The sequence below is a fragment of the Rhinolophus sinicus genome, linkage group LG06 (assembly GCF_036562045.2).
Source record: "Rhinolophus sinicus isolate RSC01 linkage group LG06, ASM3656204v1, whole genome shotgun sequence".
Classification (NCBI taxonomy): domain Eukaryota; kingdom Metazoa; phylum Chordata; class Mammalia; order Chiroptera; family Rhinolophidae; genus Rhinolophus; species Rhinolophus sinicus.
Window position 1 is genome coordinate 61,185,157 of NC_133756.1, and position 27,071 is coordinate 61,212,227.

Below are 27,071 nucleotides of genomic sequence, written 5' to 3' on the forward strand. Positions count from 1 at the left end.
TACCCCACGCCCAAACAAATCTTTCCAGTGGCTCCAGAATGCTCTTTAGTGTGGTATACAAGACCCTTCATCTAGTAGTCTCTGCTTGCCTCTCCAGCCTCACACCCCAGCACACCCATTCTTCCAACAGTATGTTCCAATGTCCTTCAGTTTGGTTCCTCAGTAAGCCACGCATTGTTGGTTCTGTGCCTTCATGCGTGGCTGCCTGCTCCCCGTAGCACTCTTCCTAGCCACCAATGCTGCCATCAAGCAATCTCCTATACACCTTTTGGTGTCAGCCCCTCAGGAAACCTTCCTTGACCTCCTCAAGTCTAGTTCAGGTGGGTTCCTATATGCTTCCCCAGCACTCTGTACCTCCTCTATTAGAGGGGCTGCTTCCCACATGAGAGTCGAACTGGTTATGCGTTACACACAGTCAGCACAGTGGCTGGTACACAGTAGTGCCCAATGGAAGAGGAGAACCAGGATTAAGTTGGGGACAGGCTTAGTGGGAATTGGAATAAAGGTGCAACTTCAAAAGAATAGATAGATAAGCCTTGGTGACTGAGTGGCTGTAAGGGAAAGTTTTCTCATTATAAGCCCACATTTGCCTTCTCTCGTGATGGTCTGCATGTTTGGCCAGCCTATCACATTCTGACATGTGGCTTAAAGAATTCAATTAAAATCAAGGTATGCTTTAAAAAGAAAAAGTCTACAACATACACAGACTACCAACATAGCATCTTTTTATAACCTTCTTTGAGAAAAAGAAATTAAGTTTCATTCATTATTATAGTACCATACACCCCCACCGTGATACCATATGCTTTTCTAAGAGAACACAGAAAACCTAAGTACTTGCTCAACCTATGATCAAAGTCAAGAATGTCACACTTATTCCAAAAGAATTATGTCAACAGAAGGGGCAAATGGGAGAAATAAAGTTCTATTTATTAGTATTCCCACATTGGACAGAGCACTGTAGGAGAATTTTTAACGAGTAATCTTCTTGCTCTCTAACAGAAAGATAACTTTCATTCAAATAATACAGAGCTAATGAGTAGGAAAAAATTAGATTTTTAACCAATTTTGTTCTAGAGAGAAGAAATGGTACTGCTAGGTAGAATTTATATAGAAGTAGTAGGTTTCAAATAAATGTAGAAGATAGCTTAGAACCAGAATTCCCAATAATTGAATAGCCACTGTTATAGTATGTTCCACTCCTGGAAGTTTTCAAGTAAAATCTAGATGATCGCACTAAAACCAGCAGAGTGACACATGCTAGCTGTATTCCAGGCACTGTACTAAGTGCTTTATCTAGATTATCTACTGCAATCTTCTCTATATCCTTATGAGATGATTTATTATTATCCCTACATTACAGAAGAGAAAATGAAGACTTAGACTACCCAAAGACATTAACAGCTACCACCTACTGGGCCAATCCACTCTCATCTCTGGTCAGAATTATTATATTTATGCTCTAACTAGTCTCCTTGTTTTCACCCTTGTCCCTGCAGTTCATTCGCAGCAACCAGGGTGATTGTATGGCTAATTTTAGATGTCAGCTTGACCAGGCCACAGGCTACCCAGCTATTTGGTTTCACATTATTTCTAGTTGTATCTGTGAGGGTGTTTCCAGATGAGATTAGCATTTGAATCAGTAAACTGAGTAAAGCAGACTGTCCCCCCCATACGAGTGGGCCTCATCCCATCAGTGGAGGATATGAATAGAACAAAAAGGCAGAGGACTGGAGAATTCACTCTTTGACTTGACTGCATGAGGTAGGACACTGGTGTACTCCTGCCTTCAGACTTGAACTGATACTAGTGGTTTTCCTCATTCTCAGGCCTTCGGACTCAGACTGGAACTATGCCATTGGTTCTCCTGAGTCTCCATCGTGCAGACCGCAAATTGTCAGACTTCACCTCAACTGCATGAGCCAATTCATACACATCTCATATTGGAAATATATTTCGTATTGGATCTGTTTCTCTGGAGCACCCTAATACAGTGATCCACTTATAACATTATTAGATCGTGTCATTCTGTGGGTCAAAACTTTCCAAAGGCTTCTGTTCTTACATTAAACTAAGGCCAAAATCTTCACCATAGCCTGCAAGGTCCTACCTAACACCACTACCTAACTTCATCTCCTACTGCTCCCCCTACGCGCACACGCGCGCACGCGCACACACACACACACACACACACACACACACACACACACACACACACTGGCCTCCTTGCTATATCTGAACACACCAAGCACACTCACAGCTTAGGAGCACCACACTGCTCCCCTCTATCTAAAACTGTCTCCTCCCAGATATCTATCCAGCTCGTTCCCCATGTCCTTCAGGTCTCTGCTTCAACAATATCTTGTCAGTGACACTTCCCTGACCGTCTAACATAAAGTGGGAACCCCTTCTCCTATAGCCTTCCCTGTCCCCCTCCCCCTCTGTTTTCCCTCAGAACACATATCATCATCTGACTTCTGAATTTACTTGCTAGTATGTGCGCCTTGCACTAAAATGTGAGCTATCTGAAAACCAGGCCTTGATCTGAGTGTTCACCACTCTATCTTAACCATCAGAACTGTGCATGGCATAGAAAATATTTGTTGCCCAGGCAACCAGATTTGAGACCCATTCTCTTAAACGCCAAACCATACTGGCATCCAGGAAAAGGACTTCTTTCATTTGGAGGGTGGGGGTACTAGAAGAGCTACGGTCCCTTCCAATTCTAGAACTATGATGCTATGACAAAGTCATTTGGCCTTAAGAGTATGGTTTTCTTTTGCTGCTCTTTTCCTCTCTTGCCACATTTTACTACTTTCTTTGAATAAGTAAGTGGTGAGCACTAGGCATGGATGAGATCATAGGTCCAGGAAGCCAGCTCCTCCCTGAGTCATTTCTAATCCATTCCTCATGCTGTTATAATTTGCTCCTATTTCTCAGAAGCTATTTGACCTGTAACCGCTCAATCATCAGTGGAAAAATATAGTGTCAAAATTTGTATTTTAAACCAGTGACTTGACTTATAAATATAAAAGTCATCATAGCATTATCTTTAAAACTCTTAACAAATGTAAGCAGTGAGTATACCGAAGTCAGTTACAAATAAACAAAGAGAAAGATAAATTCACTGACTCACTGTTGATCACCCAAGGTCAAGTTAAAGGAGAGCATAAAACTAACCTTGTAAGCCAGTATATTTTGGTACCAGAAACCAACGGAATAAGAGAGGGTTTTGAACTAGCAGAATTTACTGCTGCCCATTTAATAGAACTAGAAGATATGGAATCAAGAGAACTGAAGAATTAAAAGCGTCAGGAAAGTTTGGCAGGTCACATGACCAGAAGAGGGGACCAAAAATTGTTCTGTGACATTGCTGGAGTAAAATGCCTCATTATCTCTTGTAGTTCCAGAGCGATATCAAAATAAATAAAATAATTAATTAATTAATTAATTAACAACAAAAAAACCCATACTTTAAATTACACTAGACTAAATATATCAAGCCAATAGTAATTATATTATTATATTCTTACTGGGGGTAAGAACCGCTCTTAAATAAATGGTAGCTTGAGATACTCCTGCATCTGAATCTTTTACGTCCATCAGAAATGTGCTCATCTATTCACTTTCAAAGTTGTATTGGGTTTTTTTTCCTGTAAATCCTACTTCAAGATTTTCAGATGAAACACCCAGCCATTAGCCACTCTTTGGATAAACTCAACAGAGAAATTTCTCTCCACCCTAACTTCTAGTCTGTGGGTGTTGCAGAATAGTAGTAAAGTTGAAATCACCTATATAATTACCTTTTTATAAAAGGTTAATGAGGAAGCCAGGCAAGTTTTTAATAGGGTTTTCTTTCTCTAAAACATTTCTGAAAAAACAGAACAGCTCAGTATACTAATAGAACTTAGGAAGGAAAGAAGTAACAGCTCGGGGTTTGGCACTGTGCTATTTGCTTTGCTGAAACTCTTATTTGATGCCTCCTACAACACTCTGAGACAGGTATTATCATCCCTTACCTCCCTCCATCCTACAGGTAACGAAACTAAGGTTCAAAGAGGCCAAAGATTTTGCCTGACGTCACACACCATTAAATGGCCGAACCTGAACTTGAGCCTGGGTCTTCCTGCCTCTGTAGCTGCATTCTTAATCATCATGCCGCACTGGAAGAGAAGAATGGAGGTAGGAGTAGAAAACTGGCATTGCCCTTTATCCTAATACAGATATCAATTAGAATCCAGGAAAAGAACCATTGAAGATTCTTTGCTTCATTTGAAAGTTACCAACCATGTGGGTGCACAAGTGTGCACATGGACACATACACACACACACACACACACACACACACACACACACTGCAAATCTTCCCAAACTGAAATATCTCCCAGACCATATGCGGGCTTTTCTTAAAGGTCACCCAACAGGCCCCAAGGAAAAGAAGGGCTTGGTCTAAAAAGTTTTATATTTCCTCTCACTTTTTTAAACATTGGAAAATCCATTTGGCTCAGAGAAATGAATAGTAAAAGGAGTTCTAACTACTTAGAGCCAATAAAATGTAATGGAGAGAAGGCAAGAATATGGCTGGACTTTATTTTCTTTTTGCTCAGCACATCCTGTCTTTAATCTGAAAGGTAAATAGGCCATGCCCAACATACCAACTCTTTTCAGGTGAAATTATCTAGGTTATAAAAACAAGCAACAACTGTGTTTTCATTATTCTTTAATTCATGGCTGACAGAAATGGCTTCCAAAATAAATCAGAGGCAAATATTGCTCACAAGGGAGTAAACCCACAAATTTGCCCTCCTTTGATAACTGACTTTTGTGAATTTTTCTTCCTTCGCTTGAATTATAATTGTGTGGTATTATCTGGAAATGTGTGTTGCAGAAGCCAGAAGAAGAAAATCTGTATTTTTCATACTTGGGTTATTTAAATCCACAAGCAAGAGAGGGTGATAGAGGGAGGGGGAGAGGGACTTTTTGCATATCATTCGTTAGTAGACTAACATCCCTCAGAAATACAACCTTCAATTGCAAGAACAAGTAATTTTGCAATACCTCTCTCCATAACCCCAAATAACCTCTCTGGCTCCATAATACACCTATGATCCATGACTTCAGTCATGCCACTATGAGCTGTGCCCATTTCTGTCTTGTAGATTCAGCTTCCCTTGCTTTATACTACACTTTCTTCGGTATATTAAAGCTGAGCAAATAGTCTGACAGAATCCATCTTCACAAATAGAACATGTTAAATTTCTTTTACCAAGAAATCCAATATTGATGGATTATGTAAAGCAACATCTATCACATTTCTTTTTCTGGATGTTATGTATAGCAAGAATTACCTACACGGAATAATTTAAAGCAGCCTTCTTCAGAGCACTGGTTGTGGGGAAGTTAACAGGTATGCCACGATAAAAGGTGGTATGGTCAAATGGAAATGCTTCATTAGAAGTTAAACAGGGTACTCTTGCTTTCCTCTTAACCACAAGATTTCACAGGGCCTCTAAAATGCAAACATACCTATATTAAGTCCCTCCAAGAGAAGAACAGAGAACATACCAGTTTCCAACTTAATTTGACTGTGGAACACTTTACTCAAGGAGCATCTCTGTTTCACAGAGCTGGAAGTCCATGGAACACACTTGGGTTGGAAGAGGGACACCTATTTAAAAACCATGTCTCCCTAAAAATAAAGAATGAACTGGCTAACATCCAATAGTCAAGGCATACACTCCACATCTGTGCATTCTGCAATCCCAGAGCACACTGATCTCGGAAACAAGAAGAATTCAACCTCACCACAAATGGTCAGGGATACATCTTAGGGAAAAATGGGACAAGGATAAAATATATAAAAAGCTTGATTAAATCTATGACAATATACCAATATAGCACCATATCTAACAGGGAGACCATTACATTTGGGTATTCCCCTAATGAGGGGGAGAGAGGGACTATCTCAGCAAAACCATTTAAATATACGGTATCCACAAGAAGTCCTTCCCAACCAATAACTGGGAGATGACATCCAATCATACGTAAAATTGGAAATTAGTAGTATATGGCATAATCAAGTCACAAATTTTTTTCAGCCTTGAAAACACAAAACACACACTTAATATCTTCGATTTGAGTGCAAATTAATATCTGGCGGGGATTAGACACATTTTTAAGTAGCTTTTCTAAAAAGAAGGAAGAAAAGGTCCAACAATAAAAAGTTGAGTATTTCAGGTGAGTCTTCCATCAGTTGCAAATTTTTGGACAGTAATGCAATCAGACGCTTACAGCTTACTATTCTGGCAGATCACAGGGGATAGGGTATCAGGAAGCCAGGGCAGGTTAATGTTTCTAGGTACAAAAAGTTCCAAAGTTGGAAGGATACCAAAAAACCAAGCCATTTGACTTTCTACTTTTGAGCACTCCCCAACAATAAGGAAGTATGAACCTAGATGACAGAATAATCTAATTGTACTAACTCCTACGCCGAAATGGCTAAAGGAGAAATGAGAAGCAGTTGTGCTGTTCTTAACTGGGAACTAAGATCTATTGAAACAATGTGTCAGTGTCAGCTCCCAGGTGACTACGAAATACAGCCTTTGCACAGCTTTCCCCTTTGCACAGCCTTCACTTGTGTACTCGTTACCCAACTATGACCCACAAACTTGAATTCCACACTATTAAATCTCATAGCAAAAACTGAATTCCCTATCCTGCTTTTTAAACATCAGTAACCCTTGGACAAAAAATTTCCATCCTACCTTTCACCAAATGTTGCTTCTGACTCATTTGTTTCAAGGATTAGCAAGGATCCGAAACATACGTGAAAAAGAGAAATAATCATTTTTGAAGCACAGCATTCAGAAACAAAGCAAGACCAAAGGAAACCGAAGCTGCCCTCGATGACAAGACCATTTCCTCACTTTCTATAAAGCAACACATGAGGACAAGATGACAAAGAACCAGCACAAACATCACTTAGGGAGGCCTTCTCCTGACCACCCTACTTGAACTATAACATGCCCTCACCCTGCACTCTTAACCTCCTGCTCAACTTTTTTTCTAAGCCCTTGTCACGCAATACTGTAACTTACCTATTAATTATATTTATTGTTTACTGTGTAACTTGCTTTGATAAGAGCAAGGATCTCTGCTGGGTTTTGTTTCTTTAACTGATAAATCCTGGTGCCTAGAATAGTTCCTGGGACACAGATGTTGATCACTAGATTTTTGTCAAAGGGATGGATAAACAATACTATTGCCATCTTTGGATCCTAGAGTTCAAAATATGAAAAAAGGATTTTAGTCCCTTTCCTCTAGAAAACACGCTCAGGATTCTCCCTACCCTAATCCTCAATCAAAAATTTTTTTTTAAGAAAACTGGTATAAACTAGCTTCAAAATGTGCCATGTTAAGTTAACAAAGAAATATGAAATAAGCTTTATTTCACCTAATTTGTCTTCAAAAAAAGAATGCATAGTCAACCTTAGTAAGCATGCCTCTTTATAAATGATTCTACTTCCTAAATGACTCCTTTTTCTGTATGTCCCTTGATTTGACCACTGATCACTGTAACTAAACTATTCAATTTCCTACACAAGTCAGGGCATTAAACCCACATTTGTCTGTTGACTTCTTTACTCATTATATAATAAATATTAACAATCTGCCCATACAAAGCAAAGATAAATGGTAAATATTGTAATGTAGGCATCAGGCCCTCCCCTCCTCCATGCTGAGATGCCCACCACTCTTCCTGTCTAACCTCTTCCTTAGTTTTAAAGTGTAGTTGATTCAAATACATACCAGAGAGAGGCAGGTACCGTAAACAGAGGAAGGATCATCTATTTCTGGGCCTATAAATACAGGCCCAGAGTAGCTGTATCTTACCACTTTTTCACTGTTTCATGAAAATTTCATAAAATTTGTTGTTTTAAATCTCCCAGTTGGGGATCCAAACAAAAATGCGTTGAGGTTAGATGTGGTCCATGGGCATCACTTTGCAGCCTTTTGTTTAAAGCCTCCGCTCAGAGATCACTGCCACCAGGAAGCCCACACCCCCAGCCCCAAGTGGGTGAGACGCCCCCCCATGGTATTTTATGTTTAGCCGTCCCTGACTTTACCAGACTCTTGTCAATTCCTTCAATGTGTCCATCTTCCCTGTGGGAAGTATCTTATTCATCTTTACATTCCCAACATTCAGCAGAGTGCCTGGCACATAGTAGAAGCTCAAAAAAATGTTTGAATAAACGAAAATTTGAATTAAGACCACCTGGGCTCATACTTCTAGTTGGCACTCTGAACTCATCAGTCTGTTTCCTATCTTTTCACCTTAACTAACCAACCTTCAAGGAGTCATGCAATAAAAGTCACAGGTATTGATATCAAGTGTCGGACTGAAAAAGACAAGCCCATGCCTGGAGACCTACAGAGTTGCTCTATTATGAAGGAATAAGCAGCCTTCAGCGTATTGTGGGGAAAAAAAACAGGGGCGGGGGCTGGCTACAACAAAGTGAAAAACAGTTGTACAACACGTGCCTTGTAGAAGATGAGCAAGTATATGAAAGAAAAGTCAGTAAATTACTACCTGATTTCTCCATCATCCAAAATACCCAATGAGCTTCTTACGGAGGATAGTTAACTAAGGCACATTAAAAAGTCTCTATTTTGTTCCTTAGCCGGAACTTTAAGAACAGAAAACTCTGCTTATTCAACCACTAATGAAATCTCACATACATATTCCACTTTTCCTAAAAACCAGTCAATACAAGATGTAGCATTCACGATACTGTTTGGAAACAGATCCAAATGTGGAATTGCTCTCCAATGCAGGATCATATTGTAGCAAACTCTGGCTTCTCAGTAAGCCACTAAAATGTACTCTGTACTTGTACAATCCTTCCTTTTGTATTTTCTCATGATGAAAGCATCAAGGCAAACTTACAGCTGTGCAAAAAATGCACTGGCATTCCTGGAGCGTGGTCATCTTGTCCAAAGACTGTTCACACAGGCAGAGTTTGCAAGTGACGAGAGGAGCAAGAGGCAGGTCTCCAAGTGTCGGATTTTCAGCAGTCATGGTGAGACAATGTAGCCTGCCAACTGAGCCCATCAGCCTGTCTTCAGCCTTCTTCACTCTCCTCAATCCCTATAGAAAGGTCGAAAGCAGAAAATATTACATCCATTGGTAACAGTTATTGTTTAACATTTGGGCACCAACAGAGCAAATCCTCACCCTCAATGATCTCTAAGTGTGCAGTGAATATGCTTTCCGAGAAACATGGGCTAGAGAACTTGCAACCTTGGCAAGCTGTTCCTGGAGTCCTGAAATTTACAGTGACCTCACTGTCCTCCTAGCATGTAAACTATGAGAATTAAATGACCACTATGAACAAACATTCAATTTAGGAGTCACACCACTGTAATCAATTCAATAGAGCCAAAAAAATACTTAAAAGCAGGTTGTCACTCAAAAATTTAAGCAAAGAATTACCATATGATCCAGCAATTTCACTTCTAGGTGTACTCCCAAAAGAACTGAAAATGGACTCAAACAGATATTTGCACACCGATGTTAACAGCAGCATTATTCTCAACAGCTAAAAGGTGAAAACAATCCAAATGTCCATCGACGGATGAATGGATAAACAAAATGTGATATAAATGTAAAATGGAATATTACTCAGCTTTAAAAAGGACTGGAATTCTGATGTATGCTACAACATGGATGAACCTAGGGGACATTGGGCTAAGTGAAATAAGCTGGAGACAAAAAGGCAAATATTGTATGATTCTGTTTATAGGCGGTACCTAGAGCAGTCAAGTTCATAAAACCAGAAAGTAGAAACGTGGTTACCAAGAGCTGGGGGAGAGGGAAATGGAGAATTATTATTTAGTGAGCATAGAGTTTCTGTTGGGGATGATGAAAAAGTTCTAGAAGTGTATAGTGCGATGGTTGCACAACATTGTGAATGTACTTAATGTCACTGAACGATACACTTAAAATGTTTGAAATGGTAGCTCTCATGTATATTTTACCCCAATAAAAGAAATTTTCAATAGGGTGTTAACGTTGTGTTCCTTCACATACATTGTTTCATTTAATCTTGTGCAACCATGATGATTATTTCCTTCATTTTATAGATGAACTGAGGTTCTGAAAAGTTAAGTAATCTTCCAGAGTTCTCAGAGTTTGTATATGACAGAGTAAAATTCAAACCTCCATTTTCCAAGGCCAAGCCCAGTGCCTGGTCCATTACACCAGAGCTGCTTCACAAATGAATATTATGTAGAGAGATGAAGCAAGGAGAGAAGTCGGAAGGGGGAGGAAGAGAGAGAAAAAAAGACACCTGACTGACGTTCTTCCACTAGATTGCTTTTATTCAGAGTATCTTTCAAAGTGGTAAAATAATTGTGAAAATAATCTTCCTGCATATTCACAGTTTATATCATATCAAGAAATTTTATGTTCTGATTAAATAAAAGCAAGATCCTAAAGTTCTTACTATTTTAAAAGAGTGTGGCCAATTCTAATAAATTCTGCCATAGAAATAATTGTACCTGAAATCTATGTAATTTCACTAACAATTGTCACCCCAATAAATTTTTTAAAAATAAATAAATAAAATAATTGTAAAGACACTCTCCCCATACAAGAATCAGACTTTCTTCCTCCCAATATTTGGACCAAAAAAATTTACATGTTCAGCATTTGCTACACAGCCCCACAGTGGCTTAAATCTCGATACATAGGCATAAAGTTCTAAAACAATAGAGGTAAAAACAAATTAGATCAGCTGGAAAGAAAAGAAATCTGAGATCTAACTGCATTGACTTTCTTAATGTTATACCAGCAAACATCGACATTTATTAACTCTAGTAACCTGAAGTGTTCAAGGTTTTTCACCTACTCCCCGAGTAGTAATAGAAGACTTGATTAAAAATAAATTAAATAGGAAGCTAAACAGTGATTGGCTTCCCATATACTTCTTGGGAAAGACCTAGTAAGGTTCAAGACACAGTGTTCTTATTAGATTAACTATTAATGAGTTATCATCCAAGAGCAAATTAAATTCAAATCAACCCACATATCAAATTCAAAATTTGAAGTTTAAAAAAGTCTCTCTTTAGAGTCAATTAGGGGTGAAAATGAATGATTTTACCTCTCTCCTCTTTCCAGTTTCTGCTTAGACAACTATCACCCATTTGTTTCTCCAAGACTCCCCAGTTCATGGCACAGAGGCTCACCAATCTCTCCCAAATGCTGTCTTCTCGTCTCTATGTTCCCAGCACTGCTCACACAATATATCCTAAATTACCTCCCCTTCTCCCTCAAAAAAAGAGAGACTCCAAGTCAAATAAGAAGAAATGTACGCTGTAAATGCTTCCTGAGAGGGTAAGATGGGAAATGACACAGGCTAGAACCATCCCACACCACAGATGTCAGTTACGCTTCCTAGCTGATTTAAGAAAAGCTGTTGAAAATAGATAAATCCTATTGTTCCAGCCTAACAAGAGATCTAGGTTTTATTCAAGAAAGTCAATTATTTCTCAGTTTCAACCTATATTAATTTTTAGAAAGAGACATTAAACATGCCAAATTTTTAATGTACTCGAAAAACAAAGACATAATTAGACACCTCTTAGAAGGTTTTAATATATCTTAGAAACAGCCTTCTTTTGAAGGCAGAACTAGAAATTGTGTTAATCAAGGCCATCTAAAACATGATCTTGTCTCTTGCTGTATACATAAGTCTTTACTCATTAGTTTATGAGTTATAAAAATATAAATATATCCATCATCTCCAAAAGTTTCCTCCTGTCCTCTTTATTTATCATTATTTTGTGTGTGCATCATAAGAACACTTAATACAAGATCTACCCTCTTAACAAAATTTTTAAGTATGCAAGACTTAACCATAGGCATTATGTTGTTCCACAAGTATACACTTATCTCCAAACTTACCAAGTAGTATACATTAAATATGTGTAGCTTTTTGTCTGTCAAGCATACTTCAGTAAAGTGGATTAAAATATATATATAAATTTTGAAAATATATTTTATATATAAAAATATTTTATGACATAAAAACTTTTTATGAAATACAGATCTATTTTATAAAAAAAAAAAAAAAAAATTCCAAGCATTCCAATCTAGGCAGTACTTGTGACTCAGTGGAATAGAGGAAAAAAGTCACATATTTCATCTCTTTGAGATGGGAACAATCCAAAGTGATTTTTCAAAAAAAAAAGTGATTTGTTTTTCTGTGTACAATAAAACCAATTCCCCAAAGTGATGGCTTTCAAACATTTTTAAAGCAATGGAATTTTATGAAAACAAAATCTTAAGTAAACTGCCCCATATAAAAGAGATAAGGAAGATGAGTGCTGGTTGAAGCAATGCTGGGAGGCCCAGGCTAGGTCCTGTTGACCTTTCCCTCAGCAGCCTCCCAAGGGCCATCACAGAAGTGAAGTCTTCACTGTGCACAGTTTGAAAACCAGCCCTTTGGTTTTTCACTCTGGATAAAATCAATAGTGAATATTTTTGAAATGAATGACACATAGTGGGCGCTTCATGAAAAAAGAATATTAAACAAAAAAATCCTTTCACTGTTGATTCATTAGAAATCGAGCTCCTTGAGCACTAATCAGGAGAATCCTGACATTCTCTAATGAATTCTCCCACACTTGAGATGGCTGTGAATGGCTCCACAGTGCCCTAGTGTTTCTTCATTTATGTCTTAAGATTCACCAGTCTCCACAACATGAAACTACCAATAGTAGAATCTCATCCCCCACCCAAACTACTAGCAAATGGCATGAAATTCAGAGGGGGTGCCCACAGGAAGACTAACCACACACTCACAGGCCCTCCTGAACCTTTCATGGGACCACATCCTCACAGGTACACTGACAATTCCCTGCAAAGTTTCAAACATCTTCCTTACAGAGAGCCTGTAACTCATTCTTGTTCAACTTGTTTTGCCTCATACTTCGCGGTTTATCTTAAATAAGAAAGTCACTTGAATGTTCCACCCTACTGCTTGATTTTAAACAATAACAATTATAATTATTTTTACAATTATTACAAATGTGATTGACACTCTTACTGGGTTTCAAGAACCCAATAACAAAAAAATTTTGGCAGAGAAGGCAAGGGGCAAGTTGGAAAGAAAGAAACCCGACAGCTGCCTTCAGGTTTAAACTTTCCAAAGTGGTGGCAGGGTTGGGGACGATAGTGAGGGCAGACTTCAGTCAAACTACAGAACCACAAAATAGGATAGACCGACTGGGGTATGCAAAGAAGAAAAGCCACTCTAAAGCATCTGATTTTGCACTAAATTACTAGGAAAGGGGAATCAGCAGTTCTATCTACTCTCTGAGTATCTTTTGTGCTCTAAAGTGTTCATTATATGAGAAGCATGTACTATCTGATAGGAAAGAACAGGAAAGTCACTTTTTCTCTCACGTGTTTTCATTAGAATTGCCAAAGAAAGGAATACTTCAGAAGCAGTGCTGGAAGCACAGGATGTATAAGGAATTTTCATAGTCTGCTGGCGGCCTGAAAAAGCAATCTACTCCAAAAATATAGAGGTTGGGAGAGCCAACATTCAAAGTATTTTTAACGAATGTACTTATGCTTCTTTCACTACCTAAATTCAGAGTATTTATTCCACTACACAAAAAAATAATGTGATTGGAAAGGACAATGTTTTACTAGAACACTTATCTAGTTATTTAGGAATTTTTACACCCTTCTGCAAAAAAAATTAAAATTTAGACAAACTGATAAAACAGGATTACAGACACTAAGACAAATAAAAAGCTACCGAAAGGAGTCAGTTGAATATTACTGGTAAAACAGAATATTAATGTACGTAAAAATCCAGTTGACCTGTGCTGAGGTCTTAGCTCCAAGTTATGCCATAAAAGTCTAAGAGTTACTCAAGGCACAGGGACAAAACAGAAGAGGAGACACATGAATATTCTCAAAATGTTTACATGCCCATGCAAGACACTGAGTCATCCCTGTGAGGTAACTGGAATAAAAGATTTGAATGTACGACCGAGAGGGAGCTAACAAAGGTAAGGGCTTTCACAAAAGGTAGGTGGTGGAAAGGTAGGGCTAAGTTGTTGCCTTGTATACTGGAGAGATAGTCTCAGGAAGCCAATATTCTAGCAGAGCAGAAAGAAATAGCATTCAAAAGTCCCTGCCTTGTTAAGAAAGCTCTCCCAATACCAATTAAGAATGGCAAGCCAGGCAACCAGCTTCCACTCAACACAATCTGAAAACTTGCCTTGTGGTGACCTTGGCACCTCAGCCTAATACAGTGATTTATTTAGCTGCTCACTCATGTTCTTAACAAAAGCTATTAGTGACTCCAGTGCAGAGTCTAGTAAAGTGTTGACCATCATCAGCCATTAGCCATTTACTGAAGTTCTCTCCTAAATACAGTCTGGACCGGAAGGTAGACCAGCTGGCTGGTAGAGCAGCAAGGGTCATGGGTAGTATTGGTGTCAAGTGAAGCCAGGACTTACAGCAAACCTCCATACTGGCCACTGTTGTGGTTCTATTCCCCGCTTTTATCTGTGACCCACTCTGGTCACTGAGGGACTAGATGAACCAGTGCACACCCAATAACATCAGAAACAGTTTTCATATGTGTCCTAAGAAAGAACAAATGGGGACATAGGCAGCCTCACTAGTAATCTGAGAAATGCAATTACTCAAGTATATTTTATATCTATTTAATTACATTTTAAAAGAACAATGCTCAAGGCCAATGAGTAGATACATGGCATCAGACATAGGACACTTCGTCATTATTTAAAAATAGTAAAATGATTAGAAACTATTCTCTAAAATAAACAAACCCAAGAAATACTTAATTCGAAGATATGATGGAAGCAAATCTTTACTTACGCAGGCTTTGTGAGGTAGTAGCATTGTTGTAAAACACTGTTTATCACTGTGTCTCGTGATAAAAGGGAAATTTTGTTCTCTTCCCGCTTTTTCAAAGCTTATTCAGAGGAAGTCAAACGAAAACATACTTCAGTCTGTATAATTCCTTAGTTTTAACATCTTTATCTCATCAGTTTCCAAGATTTTAATAAGATTTTAACTAAGTAATTTGAAGACCATTATCTTCTAAAAATGGAACTGATATGCAACTAAATCTCTATTAACTTGTTTTGTGGATGAAAAGGGCAGACACTCCATTAGGATAAGTATTAGCAAGAACTATTTTCTAAACAGACTCTTTGTTATTAGAAATGAATAAATTCTGTTACAACTATTTTAATAAGATCTAATTTTTTTCCAGCTGTATTGACATATAATTGATACATAACATTGGGTAAATTTAAAGTATGCAACCTAATGATTTAATATACATATTTTGTGAAATGATTACCATAATAAGGTTGGTTAACATATCTGTCCCCTCATACAGTTACAATTTTTTTATGGGGAGAATAATAAGATCCAATTTTAATTTTTTTTCCTACAAAATATATAGGCAAAGTATATGGAAAGAGATATGGGACTATGGCCAACAAAGCACATGACATTGTCATAAGGTAACTCTAAACCCTACGAGTACAGAGGATCTGGGATGTCAAGTTTTAACACTGGCAAAATGCTGACCCTTTTTCTAAAAATCACATTTCTTTTTTCTTGTCTTCTTTCCACGTTCTCATTACCCCTACAGGATAAGGCCCAAGATGAGGAAATCCATTCCCAGCTTTCCTAACAATAAAAATTTATCAAAGGTAGGGCTGAATATGAGAATAACAGCTCAACAATATTTTTGACAGTGTAATTTTACATTCATCATGGTAGCTCCCTCCTTTACACCACCATGTGCCCTGCCCACCCCTTTTTTAATCAATGGTTCCCTTAACTCTCATAATTTTCAGCCCTCCTGAGTAATTTTCTACCTCCTGCCTAGCATAACACAGAACTCAGAAGCAGGAAGGAACACCACCTAAAGGTAGGTCAGACAATGATGTAATTAACAGATCAAGGAGGAGTGTTATTTCAGAGAAGTCCATTGAGCAAGAGAAAGGCTGATTTCTTGGATCATGACATTACCAGGAAACTACACGAATATCTAAATCAAAATTTTTTCTCCCAATGAATAAAGGCATGCGTGACTATTACCCTCTCCTGCAAAAGTTAAAAGTTGCATATAGAAATTTTCATTAGATGTAAATTTAAAACCACTTTGGGAGAGGAATCTCCTCCATTCTACACGTAAGGTGCATGGTGTGTATTTTTGCACATCTTTGCCATATCAATTTCTTAAGGAACCAATAATGCAGGAAACAAAGTCAACCCCCAAAGAACTGAATTCCACAGATGTTAAGCGCTAGGGCTGTAGAGGTGATTAAGCCCAGTCCCCACTTATAAAGAGGAAGCTAGCTGAGGATGTTGTCAAGAGATAGTTTCATGTAATCACACACAGGACAGTTTGTGGGTTCAGCCACAAGTCCAGCAAAGAGAGAAATGAGATGTCCTGTACTATCTTCCCAAGAAAGATAAAGAACCAGTTGACTAAAGGTCTGGGACTCAAACTCATGACTGCAGAAGAATTAGAAACCAATGAGACATGGCTTTCCAACTATGTTCTTTAATAGATACTACAAGCCATGTGATCAGAAGTATCTCCCACTATGAATATGTGTGAGAGAAGTGCATTTCACTTAGGTTGTTGTGTTTTCAATTCAAGGAAGGGATCGATCATGGATGAGAAGATTCTCATTCCACGTTGCAAAAGCATTTGTCACTTTAATTCTCTTTAATGTATTGTCTTCCATTTTTTAATAACTACTACAGTATGCACTGGGTTTAGAAGTACTCACTGACCAAGTAAATACCAAATGCCAAAGTTAATAAAAATAAAACATTAGTATAAGACCTCCCACATACATCAAAGGTGAAAAAACAAATTAAAATTAAAATAATTTAAAAAATTAACTTAGATGCTGTTATGACTCTTCAAGTTACTGAATGCTCAGGTGACATCAGGGAAACCATGGTCAAGACGACAAACATCAAAGTATTTTTCTCGCTCAGAAAAACAACATGAATTAAGAACTACCACTCTAGTTCAAAGTCACTTCCAAGCTTATGTGAATTCCTTCAGGGGACAGAGTTCACCCACGTCTTACACATCTTTATATCCTCAGCACCTAGCGTATACCTGGCAAACAATAATCACTCAATACTACAGTGGATAACTTCTCTGACTGTACACAGAAGAGGGAAATAGTAAAGGCCTGGTTCTCATCTAGTATGTTCACTTCCACCAGTTCAAATGCTGAAAATATTGATAATTTGCTGTAGCTAAGGAACTTCTGTAAATTAAATCAGGCATCCCTGAAAAAAAAAAAATCTTAGTACTCAGGAGAAGCTGCTGCAGATACCTATTCCGCACAGCTCAAAGTGGAAAGTGTGACTTGTGAGGCAGTTTGGCCCCTTTCCCATATCCAAAATAATCAGTTGCATAAAGTAAGTTTAGTCCCAAAACTGTTTGGACTTTGTTCCTCCATCAACATCTGGGTTCAGCATGATTCCTGACCTCTACCTCAAACTGGCTATTTCAAACACTAAGAGCCTCACTTAACAAGAAAGTAATGTCGTTAGCAAGGCCAGGGGCCACACACAAGCCAGAATGAGCAGAAACATTACAGAGAAATGATTCTGACGTCCTTGTAAACGTTTCTACATATCGAAAATACTGAAACTACTTTTCAAAAAGGAAAATTTAAATATACTTTCTCAGATTAAATGTATTTATATATTGAAAAGAGAGTTTCCAAGAAGCTAAATTGTCTTGCTATATAGATAAAATACTCTTTTTCTTTCTAGGTAGAGCATAACTTTTCTCTCTGCTATTGAGTTTGACTCTGAAAACTTGGTTCATAATCTGGGAGTCCCAAAAACTAATTATTATTTTTTTTTAAAAGAAAGAAAGACATGTCTTAAACTGACCGAGTTTGGAAGCCTGGCTGCCTTTAATTGCCAATGAACTGAAACCATTCATGACAATGGGACTTTGAATGCTGAGAATGTTCTTGGGGCTCAACACAAAGATATTTGGCATAGACGACTATAAATATTTGTAAAACTCTGGGTAAATGGACAATGTTTGACCACACTCAAAGCTCACTTCCAGCACAGTTGTGTAGAAGCAAGTTATCTAGAGTGATTGGTTTGGGGGTTTTTTGGTTGGGTTTTTGTTTTTGTTTGTTTGTTTTAAATAAAAAGCCAAGCAATCTGCTTCTGAGACTCAACATCGTTTTTATATTCTCTATACATATTTACAGTTTCAATTAGTTTTTTTTCTTTTCTATTTTGCTCAGTTTATGCCCACCACAAAGAATATGACACCAGTCACAGGTGTGTAAGAGTAAGGCAGGAGTTGGGGGGAAATGAGACCTTGGATTTCCTAATACAATTCTCTCCAAGTGGCTCTGTGGATCTGCTATAGCTATCTTTCTTTTTCTCCCCAGATAGTTTCAGAAATACTTAAGGAACCCCAGAAATGGACTAGGACTGGGAAGGGAGGACAGAGTAAGGAGAAGGAACCAGCAGAGTAATTAGATGTGAAGAAGAACAGGAATCAAGAGGCTCATCTCAGTGAAAGCTGTAGCAGCCAGATACTTTAATTAGCCAGCACCTCTGTGAAGACTGGCTGGGTTCCTTCTGCCTCTTACCCACACCCTAAAAACTGAGTCATCTCAAAGTTCATTACTTTGCTTCTGCTTAGACAACTTCAATGCGCGGCTTCAAAAATGTTAGATACATTTTTATTTAATTCATACCTGGCAATGTTCAAATAAACATCCAGAAATGCCAAGTTAGAAGAACACTGGATAGTCCTAACTGGGAGCCCCAGCTAATGTTTTGATAAGATACACGTGGGGCAGGAAGAAATAAAGTGAGAGGCTGTAGTGGAAGCATGGAGACAGAGAACACTTTCCCAGAAAGGAGAATTCATTTCACCTTCAGAGAAACCTGAAGGTGAGAAGTATATGTATCAGGACTAGACTTAGAGCAGAATCCCTGAAACGAATAAGAAAAGTAAAAGGTACCCTGGAAGCGGTAAGCTCAGAATACCTTTTCTGTGCTGAAACAGCAGGGATCAGTTTCATTTTAACTTAAATTTGACGATAGCAGTATAAGATCAGAGTTTCACTGCTATCGGCAATTACCTGACAAAATCATCAGTATAATGTATGGCCAAGATCTCATGGATAATATAGCATCTTATTCATATCTATGTATGTCAACACATTGCTGTGCATTTCCAAGAAACAGAAGGTAAACATCTGAGGTTATGCCAACTTTCCGTCTCCCCTTAAGACACTGGGAGGTTTGATTCAACCTTGAATTTTACAATACATTCTGTAGAGTGTTTTAGTAGAAATGAAACTAGTTTCTTTTTACCTTTACAAAGACATCTATTTTTAAAAGTTAACAGGTGTTTAAGACATTCAGAATGAATTCAGTTCTGTATGGTTGAAGCACTAGAGGTAGAAAATAAAGCTAAAAACCGTGGTATCCGTTTCCTATCCTTTTCCTTCTTTTCTTAGTCCAACACTACTCCCGCCTCGCAGTGCCTGCAGCGTTTAAAACGCTCGCTAAACCTACCTGGCCAGAGAGCTACGTTCCTCCGGCCGCCTGGGGCCGCCGGCGCCGGGCTTCTCAACAGCCTCCCGCGCGCGCTCCCACTCCGAGGAGGAGGAGCTGTTTCATTCCCTCTTCCTCGGTACTCTGCGACTGACAGTTTTGCACTCTGCTGGATTTTAACAGCACTCCGGCTCCCACACCTATTGGGCGGGAGGAGGAGGAGGAACTATACCACCCGCCTCCTGCCTTGGGAAGCTGCGGCGGTGCCCCGGATCCTTGCAGAGCTTAGGACGCAGCTCGCCAGCTGCAGCGCCGGGAGCCGCGTGTTTATTTATACAGGAAGCTCAGGCGCGGCACTTCCTACTTCCCATTTGGGTCGCACTTTTAACTGCAGGTGATGGTCTTAACCCTGCCGGAACCGGGCGTCAGAGCTCCGGAGCAATTCAGTCCTGCGCTGACTCCCCTTGACAGGACCTCTCTCTTGTCCTTGTGGGACGGCTGCTGCAGAAATCCAGGGCAGCCCCTAGTGCCCTTCATTCTGCCCAGACAGGCACAGGTCACCTCTTGACACACGTGCTTCTCTGCACATGTCCTCCCAGGGCACTTTTGTCTCCCTCCTTCCCAGCTCTTTAAATTTTTTCCTTCTACTTCCAACAGCCCAGACATGTCTTCCACCTTGCCAGAAAAACTGTTTTATAGAAACACTTCCCATGCACATCTCATCAAAAACACCTTGTACCTGACTTATTCTTTTGTGCCTAGTGATAAAATTAGAAGACAGGCAAATAAAATCAGGAGAGTCTTAGTTTATGTCATAAAAATACAGGTAAACCTTTATGAAATGATGATTTACTTGAAGTGTTCTGTCAACAAATTATGTGGGGAACACTTAGGAACCTAGCAGGTTCTACTCTCAATTAAAGAAAATATAACAAAGTCATCTGGAAGCTTTGGGGGACCATGATGTGCCTTCCCCTCCAAACCTTAGATACTTCATCTGTGTGATACTGACAACAGAGTATATACCTCCTCACTCCCTACACCCCCCAGAGGTCACAATCACAGTTCCAAATCTGTTGCAATTTAGAAATGGCCTTACTCTAATACAAGAATCTTTCTGTGCTCACTCTGCAACCTCACTCTACTTTTGCAACTGCAATCAGGAATGTGCTCTTTAAAAGGAAGGGACTCACAAACCTTTTGTGGAAGATACGAGTGTGCCAGTGAAGGAACAGCACACAAGCAAACTGCTCCTCAGCTCTCCGTGTAGAAGAAAACCTTCGGGTCAAAGCCAAGGACTGAAGAATGCAGATAGGGTATCTATGTCTATGTTGGTAGGACAGGCAGGTGGGGGAGGAAGGGAAGACGGACAAGAGAGGTAAGAGAGTAAGAGAACTCACAGTGGGGACCCAAAGTAATAGAATCAGAGGATATTTGAGTTTGAAAGTTCTCCTAGCTAGTTTAGTCCAAATGCTTAATTTTAAAGATGAGGAAACTGATGTCTAGGGAGATTTAAGTAGTTGGCTAAAGCCAGATAGGACAGAGCTGGAATGAGACCTAAATCTGTATTAGATGAAAAATTAGATGTGAATGAAAACCACCCCAGATGTCTAACTTCAAATTTAGCAGTAGCTGAGATTCTAAGATAATCAACCTCAAGGTATTTTCTTGGTGTAGTGACCACTGATGATGGACAGGAAAAAGGAAAGATAAACAAAGCACCTTCTAAGGGGTTAGTTTATTCATTAGTGTTGATACAAAAGTTTGGCACCTTAACCCAAAGTTCAACACAGAGTGCACTTTTTAAATTACCATGCAATTGAGTTATAATCTCTTATCAACAGGATAAGGGAAGAAGCTGCTGCCAATATGAATGAAAACATGGGTTAAGCAATAATCATGCTGCCTGTTGTTGTAAATGGCAGGGGGAAAGAAAAATATATATTGTATAATTTAAAAACATCGGCATTATTTTCAACCATGCAAGTTTATAAAAATTGCACTCAAATTTTAGTAGGACTAAATAAACACGTAAAACACTATAGTACCATGTGACCAGTTCTTTCAGATCTGCCTAACGAGTCCACTGTGCGCATTCATTCATTCCTTCAGTCATGTAGTGATCTCCTCCCAGAAAAGCTGCTAGATGTTAGGAAGACAAAGATAAGTTGGATGTGATCCCTATCCTCGAAAAGCTCTCAGGCCAGGGAAGGAGTCAGACAAGCAAATCAGTTCTCAGGGTCCTATGATGAGTGATATGATAGACTTACACATGATATGCCACAGGATCACGGAGAAAAATCATTTAACTGAAGGAAAGAGGTTGATGAAAAGAATCAAGGAAGGCATCCCTGGAAAGCGACTTAAATCTGAGTCTTTAAGTAGCCAGTTGGGGAAGGTGGAAAAAGGTGAAACAGTCAGAGGAACAGTCAGTGCAAGACCTAGAAATGGGAGACTTTAGGTGACTTATCATAATTCAGACAGAGTGGATGCATTCAGAATACAAGCAGGAGGGTCTGAATTAACAGTAGTGACAACTGGCATGAAAAAGAAGGGAACAAATGGAGAGAGATTTCAGAAACAGAATTGTTAGGACTGGCTATCTGATTGGATGTAGGGGATAAGGGAGAGAGAAGAGCCCAGGCTGTTGGTGCCACTAACTTAGACTGGGAATAAAGTCGTAAAGAAAACGATGGTGATTCCATTTTAATCCCGCAGAATCTGAGGTGCCTGTGGGATATACAGGAATATTTGTCTAGCAGGCTGGCAACAGAGAGAGATTTGGGGTGGAAAGTCTTTTAGGAATTACTGTGTTTCCCCAAAAATAAGACCTAGCCAGACAGTCAGCTCTAATGCGTCTTTTGGAGCAACACGTTCCTCACATTTGTGATGATGCTGGTGTAAACAAGCCTACTTCACTGCCAGTCGTATAAAAGTATAACACGTACGATATGCACAATACATACTACTGGATAATGACAATAAACGACTATGTTATTGGTTTATGTATTTACTATGCTACACTTTTTATTAAGTAAGACCCGGTAGTATATTATATTGTATCATATCATATATCATATCATATCATGTTACAAAGACCCGGTCTTATATTATAGTAAAATAAGACCGGGTCTTACGTTAATTTTTACTCCAAAAGACGAATTAGAGCTGATTGTCCGGCTAGGTCTTATTTTCGGGGAAACACGGTACCATAGATCAGATGACCAAGAGCTGAGATTATCCACAATAGGTGGCAGACTGTTGAGAGAATCAGAGGCTTTGGACCCATACAAACTCTATCACCCACTCGCTATTATGTAAGTTTAAACAAGTTTTAACATACTCGAAACTCAGTTTTCTCATCTATAAAATAGGAATGATGATCTTCATCTCATAGGATGTTGTGAGGGCAAATGAGAGGTTGTGAAGGAGCTAGCACAGGGCCTGAGTGGCACTACCTGAGTCTTGGGGATGGGGCACTATCTGAGTCTTGGGGGTGGGGCAGTGACTGTTACTGCTGGAACTGTGCAGTACACAACCTGCTCACTATACAGCATGGCCCTGTCACAATAGGAGCTCAGTCGGGGTTACTCATCTAAGAAGAAAGGCAAAAGGAAAGCGAGAAGAAAGGAATCCGAAAAGAGAACCCAAAGGAACACCAGTATTTAAAGGGTAAATAAAAGAGGAATCCTCAAGTAAACCTAAGAAGGAGCTGCTTCTTTTAGACTGCAAAAATAAATGTAACATTTGATACCTCAGACTGAGAAGTAAAATCCAGCCACTATAATCTACAAAAGTGTTTTCTATCTTTTTAGCAAAAATAGACATAATACTACAAATTGTTCACCAGAGATTGCAGTCATGTTGACCTTCATCATAATAGAGAATCAGTTCCTAATCAGAATTACAGACCTTCCTAAAGCAAAGGCAAACAAAATCTTGACATGAATGGTAAGTAATCCAAACTGTAGGAATTGTATTAACTTCTAATATACCTAAAGTTATATAAAGCAAAACCAAAATAAATCCAAAGCATACTTAGTTTTCCGTGCATATGAGGCAAAACCATGTAGAAATAAAATTACTAGATTACTAGATATTTATGTGTAAGATACTTATATAATAATATATGCAATAGTATGTAATATATAATAGTTAATAGATATATACTATAAAATGCATTGTAGTCCTACATAAGAATCAACAAGTGGAATTTCTTCTTTGGAAAATAACTATCTTTATTATAAATAAACATCAAGACTCATTCCTGTGTTATTGAAATTATTCTTCTAATCTACCTTAATATGTAAGTTAGTAACACATACCTTAGACGTAACATCTTAGTTATATCTTGTGTTAAAACATTAAATTTTTTTTAATGATTTGTTCAGTTTGAAAAAATCAGATGAAAGAACGCAAGTATTGGGAAACCAGCTTCTGCAATAGGTGCAATTCTTTCTCCACAGGAAAAGATTTAAGGCAAGGGTCATGGCGTTCTGCCACTGACAATATGGTGATTTCTCATTTCCAAACAGCCACAATTTCATTTGCGTTTTTTCTATTGCATCTAATGGTGCTCATCTTATACATTTAATTCAACTTTTATTGAGGGTGTTGAGTATAGAACTAAGAGTAAGACACAATGAGACTAAGAACATTATAAAATAATGTGATAGAAACTATGCCAGATATGCTTAGGCTGGGATGGAAGTCAAACTACTGAAATGTCAAAATATGACCCAGAAATGATCATCCAGTTACCTCAGACTTGAGAACAAAAGTTTTCAAAAAGCTGGGGCATGTCATTTGGTTCTGTTTCATACATACAAGAGCATCTCAACATTTCACAGAACAAGTCAAAACCAGCTGGGCCCCAACAAGAAAAACCTGACCAGAATATGGGCATGAGCTGCGTAAAACTTTTAGGTCAACAACAGATCGCATGTGTGACAGTGGTCTCATCAGATTATAATGGAGCTGAAATATTCCTACCACCTTGTGACACCGTGGCCATTGTAACATCATAGAGCAACACGTTTCTCACATTTGTGATGATGCTGGTGTAAACAAACCTACTGCACTGCCACTTGTATAAAAGTATAACACGTACAATATGCACAATACATAGTACTGGATAATAACAATAAACGACTATGATATTGGTTTATGTATTTACTATGCTATACTTCTTATTGTTACTTTAGAGTATACTCTTTTTGCTTATTAAAAAAAAAAGTTTGCTGTAAGAGAGTGTGCCACGTTACGCAGACAGCAGCTGCATACCTCTGGTGTTTATCGCATCTCTTGATTGTATCATTGTCTCTTGTGCTTGATTTAATCTACTGTTGTTTTTTAACAGTAACATGCTGTACAGGCTTGTAGCCTGGGAGCAATAGGCTACACCATATAGCTTGGGTGTGCAGTAGGCTGTACCATCTAGATTTGTGTAAGTGCACTCTATGATGCTTGCCCAACCACTAAATTGCCTAAAGACCCATCCTCAGAATGAATCCCCATCATTAAGCAGCGCTTGGCTGTAATCTCAAACTGCCATTGCCATTATGCCACATGAGAACCCACCACGATCCAAGATAGAGAGCTGAACAAGAGAGCAAGACTCCAAAGGATTCAGTTGTTCAAGACTCTTAATGTCCGAAATATACCACCACTACTATGTTTCCCTGAAAATACGACCTAACCGGAAAATAAGCCCTAGCATGATTTTTCAGGATGACATCCCCTGAACATAAGCCCTAATGCGTCTTTTGGAGCAAAAATTAATATAACATCTGGTCTTATTTTCGGGGAAACACGGTAGCAAGCTGGGGTTACGGGCCCGATGAGAAAATGGAATTCAGCACTCTGTTCATCACCTAACTCTGGAAAGAATGACTACATTAGCCCTGAATTAAGATTCTCCACTAGAAAGTCAGATGAAATAATACTGAGAATCCTTATGTTTGCAAAGTTTGCATTAACTCTTCTACTAATATTATTACCATCTCCTCCAAATTCCTGTGTATCAACCAGTGGAAAAAAAAAATCCCCCCAAACAATGTTCTCATAAGTCATCATCCCAGACAATGCATTAATTGGCTTATAGGACACGAAGGACTCTGTGCTGTACATCCATACTCTACAGGATACAAAGGACTCAGCTGAAATAAAAGTCAAACTATTTCCTGGCTTAAATTATGAGGAACTTCATTCTTCAAATTAAGATACCACTATACAGGGACCAAATTACTCATAGGTGGGAATGTTAATTTTCCAGTGGAACTTTAGTTTAAAGGCCCATTAAAAACTTGTTTTCTCTATATCATGGATGGCTGATTCCCTTCTTTTCCTGCGTTCTCCCTTCCACCCTTCTCATCCCTCTTCCTGCAGAATAGTGAATCATTGAGTCCCCAGTGAAGCCAAGAGCCAGAGAGAACCAACAAACACTATCATCTGCAACAGATCAAAGAAACCAAAATTAAGGGCATGGAACCCAGGGCGAGATGAATGTTGGATGGGGAAAAGCAGGTACCTTGAAAGAGAGGGACCCTATTCGGCACTCTACAAGAGAAAAACAAAATACACCTTCATAGGGAAAGTCTATTTCCCTCCCACATCTACCACTTTCATCTGAAGTCCTGCATATCCTCTTCAGAATGTCTCCAGAGGGTTTGGTTCAGTATCACTCCCCACAGCACATGCCACAGGATGGCACCCACAAGGAGCACCACAGGGACTGGCTAGGTATTGACCACTGTAGCAAAAACCATAGACTCTGTGCAGCAATGCTTGCATCACCAACAAAATGGGACCTCAGAGAGATCCCTTACAAAGCAGTGTTCCTTAGGTGGAACCTTCTCATTGCCCTTGGGCCCTGGAGGGGAATCATAAGAAGATTAAATATATGAAGATCCACTTAAATAAGCAGTAATTGCAGCCTTGTGATACGTCTTTGCAAAGTGCCTTTTTCCAAGGGCCTCACAATAACCTTTAAACTCATACTATGCCTGACCCTCACAACTCTACTTCTCATGGAAGTCACTGTGTCACTAGCTGCAAGTAATTAATGATCTCATATGGCCAGTACTGAAGAAAATAAGTTCCTGCCCAGAGTCCTCTCTACTCAGATACACAGGACTTTCCTTTCTCCTCTAATTCAGCTCTTTCTTTATGCTTCAGCTCTGGTACCTATGCAGCACTCTATACGTCTATCTCCCTGAGTAGTCTGTGAGAACAGTAACATAATTTTTCACTTTCTACTCACAGTGGCCCCTCACTCACCCATGTACCAAAGTTAACAGCATATGGTATCTTCTAAGCATTTTTCTCAGTGTTCTTGATTATGCTGGTGTATGCTAACACACACACACACACACACCATTTATCTTAGCTCTGTGAATTGTCTATTCATATGAGGTATGATAATTAAGTTCACGAA

General features: G+C 38.9%; 1 protein-coding gene across 5 annotated transcripts in view; it reads right to left on the reverse strand.

Annotated features, from left to right (window-relative positions):
• The window catches only part of RNF144B (ring finger protein 144B), a 168,817-nt gene that overhangs the window by 56,377 nt on the left and 85,369 nt on the right, over nt 1-27,071 (reverse strand). For 3 of the 5 annotated variants that reach the window (XM_074335176.1, XM_019734276.2, XM_074335175.1), the window contains one exon: nt 8,948-9,148. In XM_074335176.1, the coding sequence (XP_074191277.1) occupies nt 8,948-9,112 (165 nt within the window). In that variant the 5' untranslated portion in view covers nt 9,113-9,148. Of the gene's footprint in view, nt 1-8,947; nt 9,149-19,657; nt 19,972-27,071 lie in introns of those variants that run through there. The other 2 variants (XM_019734275.2, XM_074335177.1) reach the window with 2 other exon arrangements.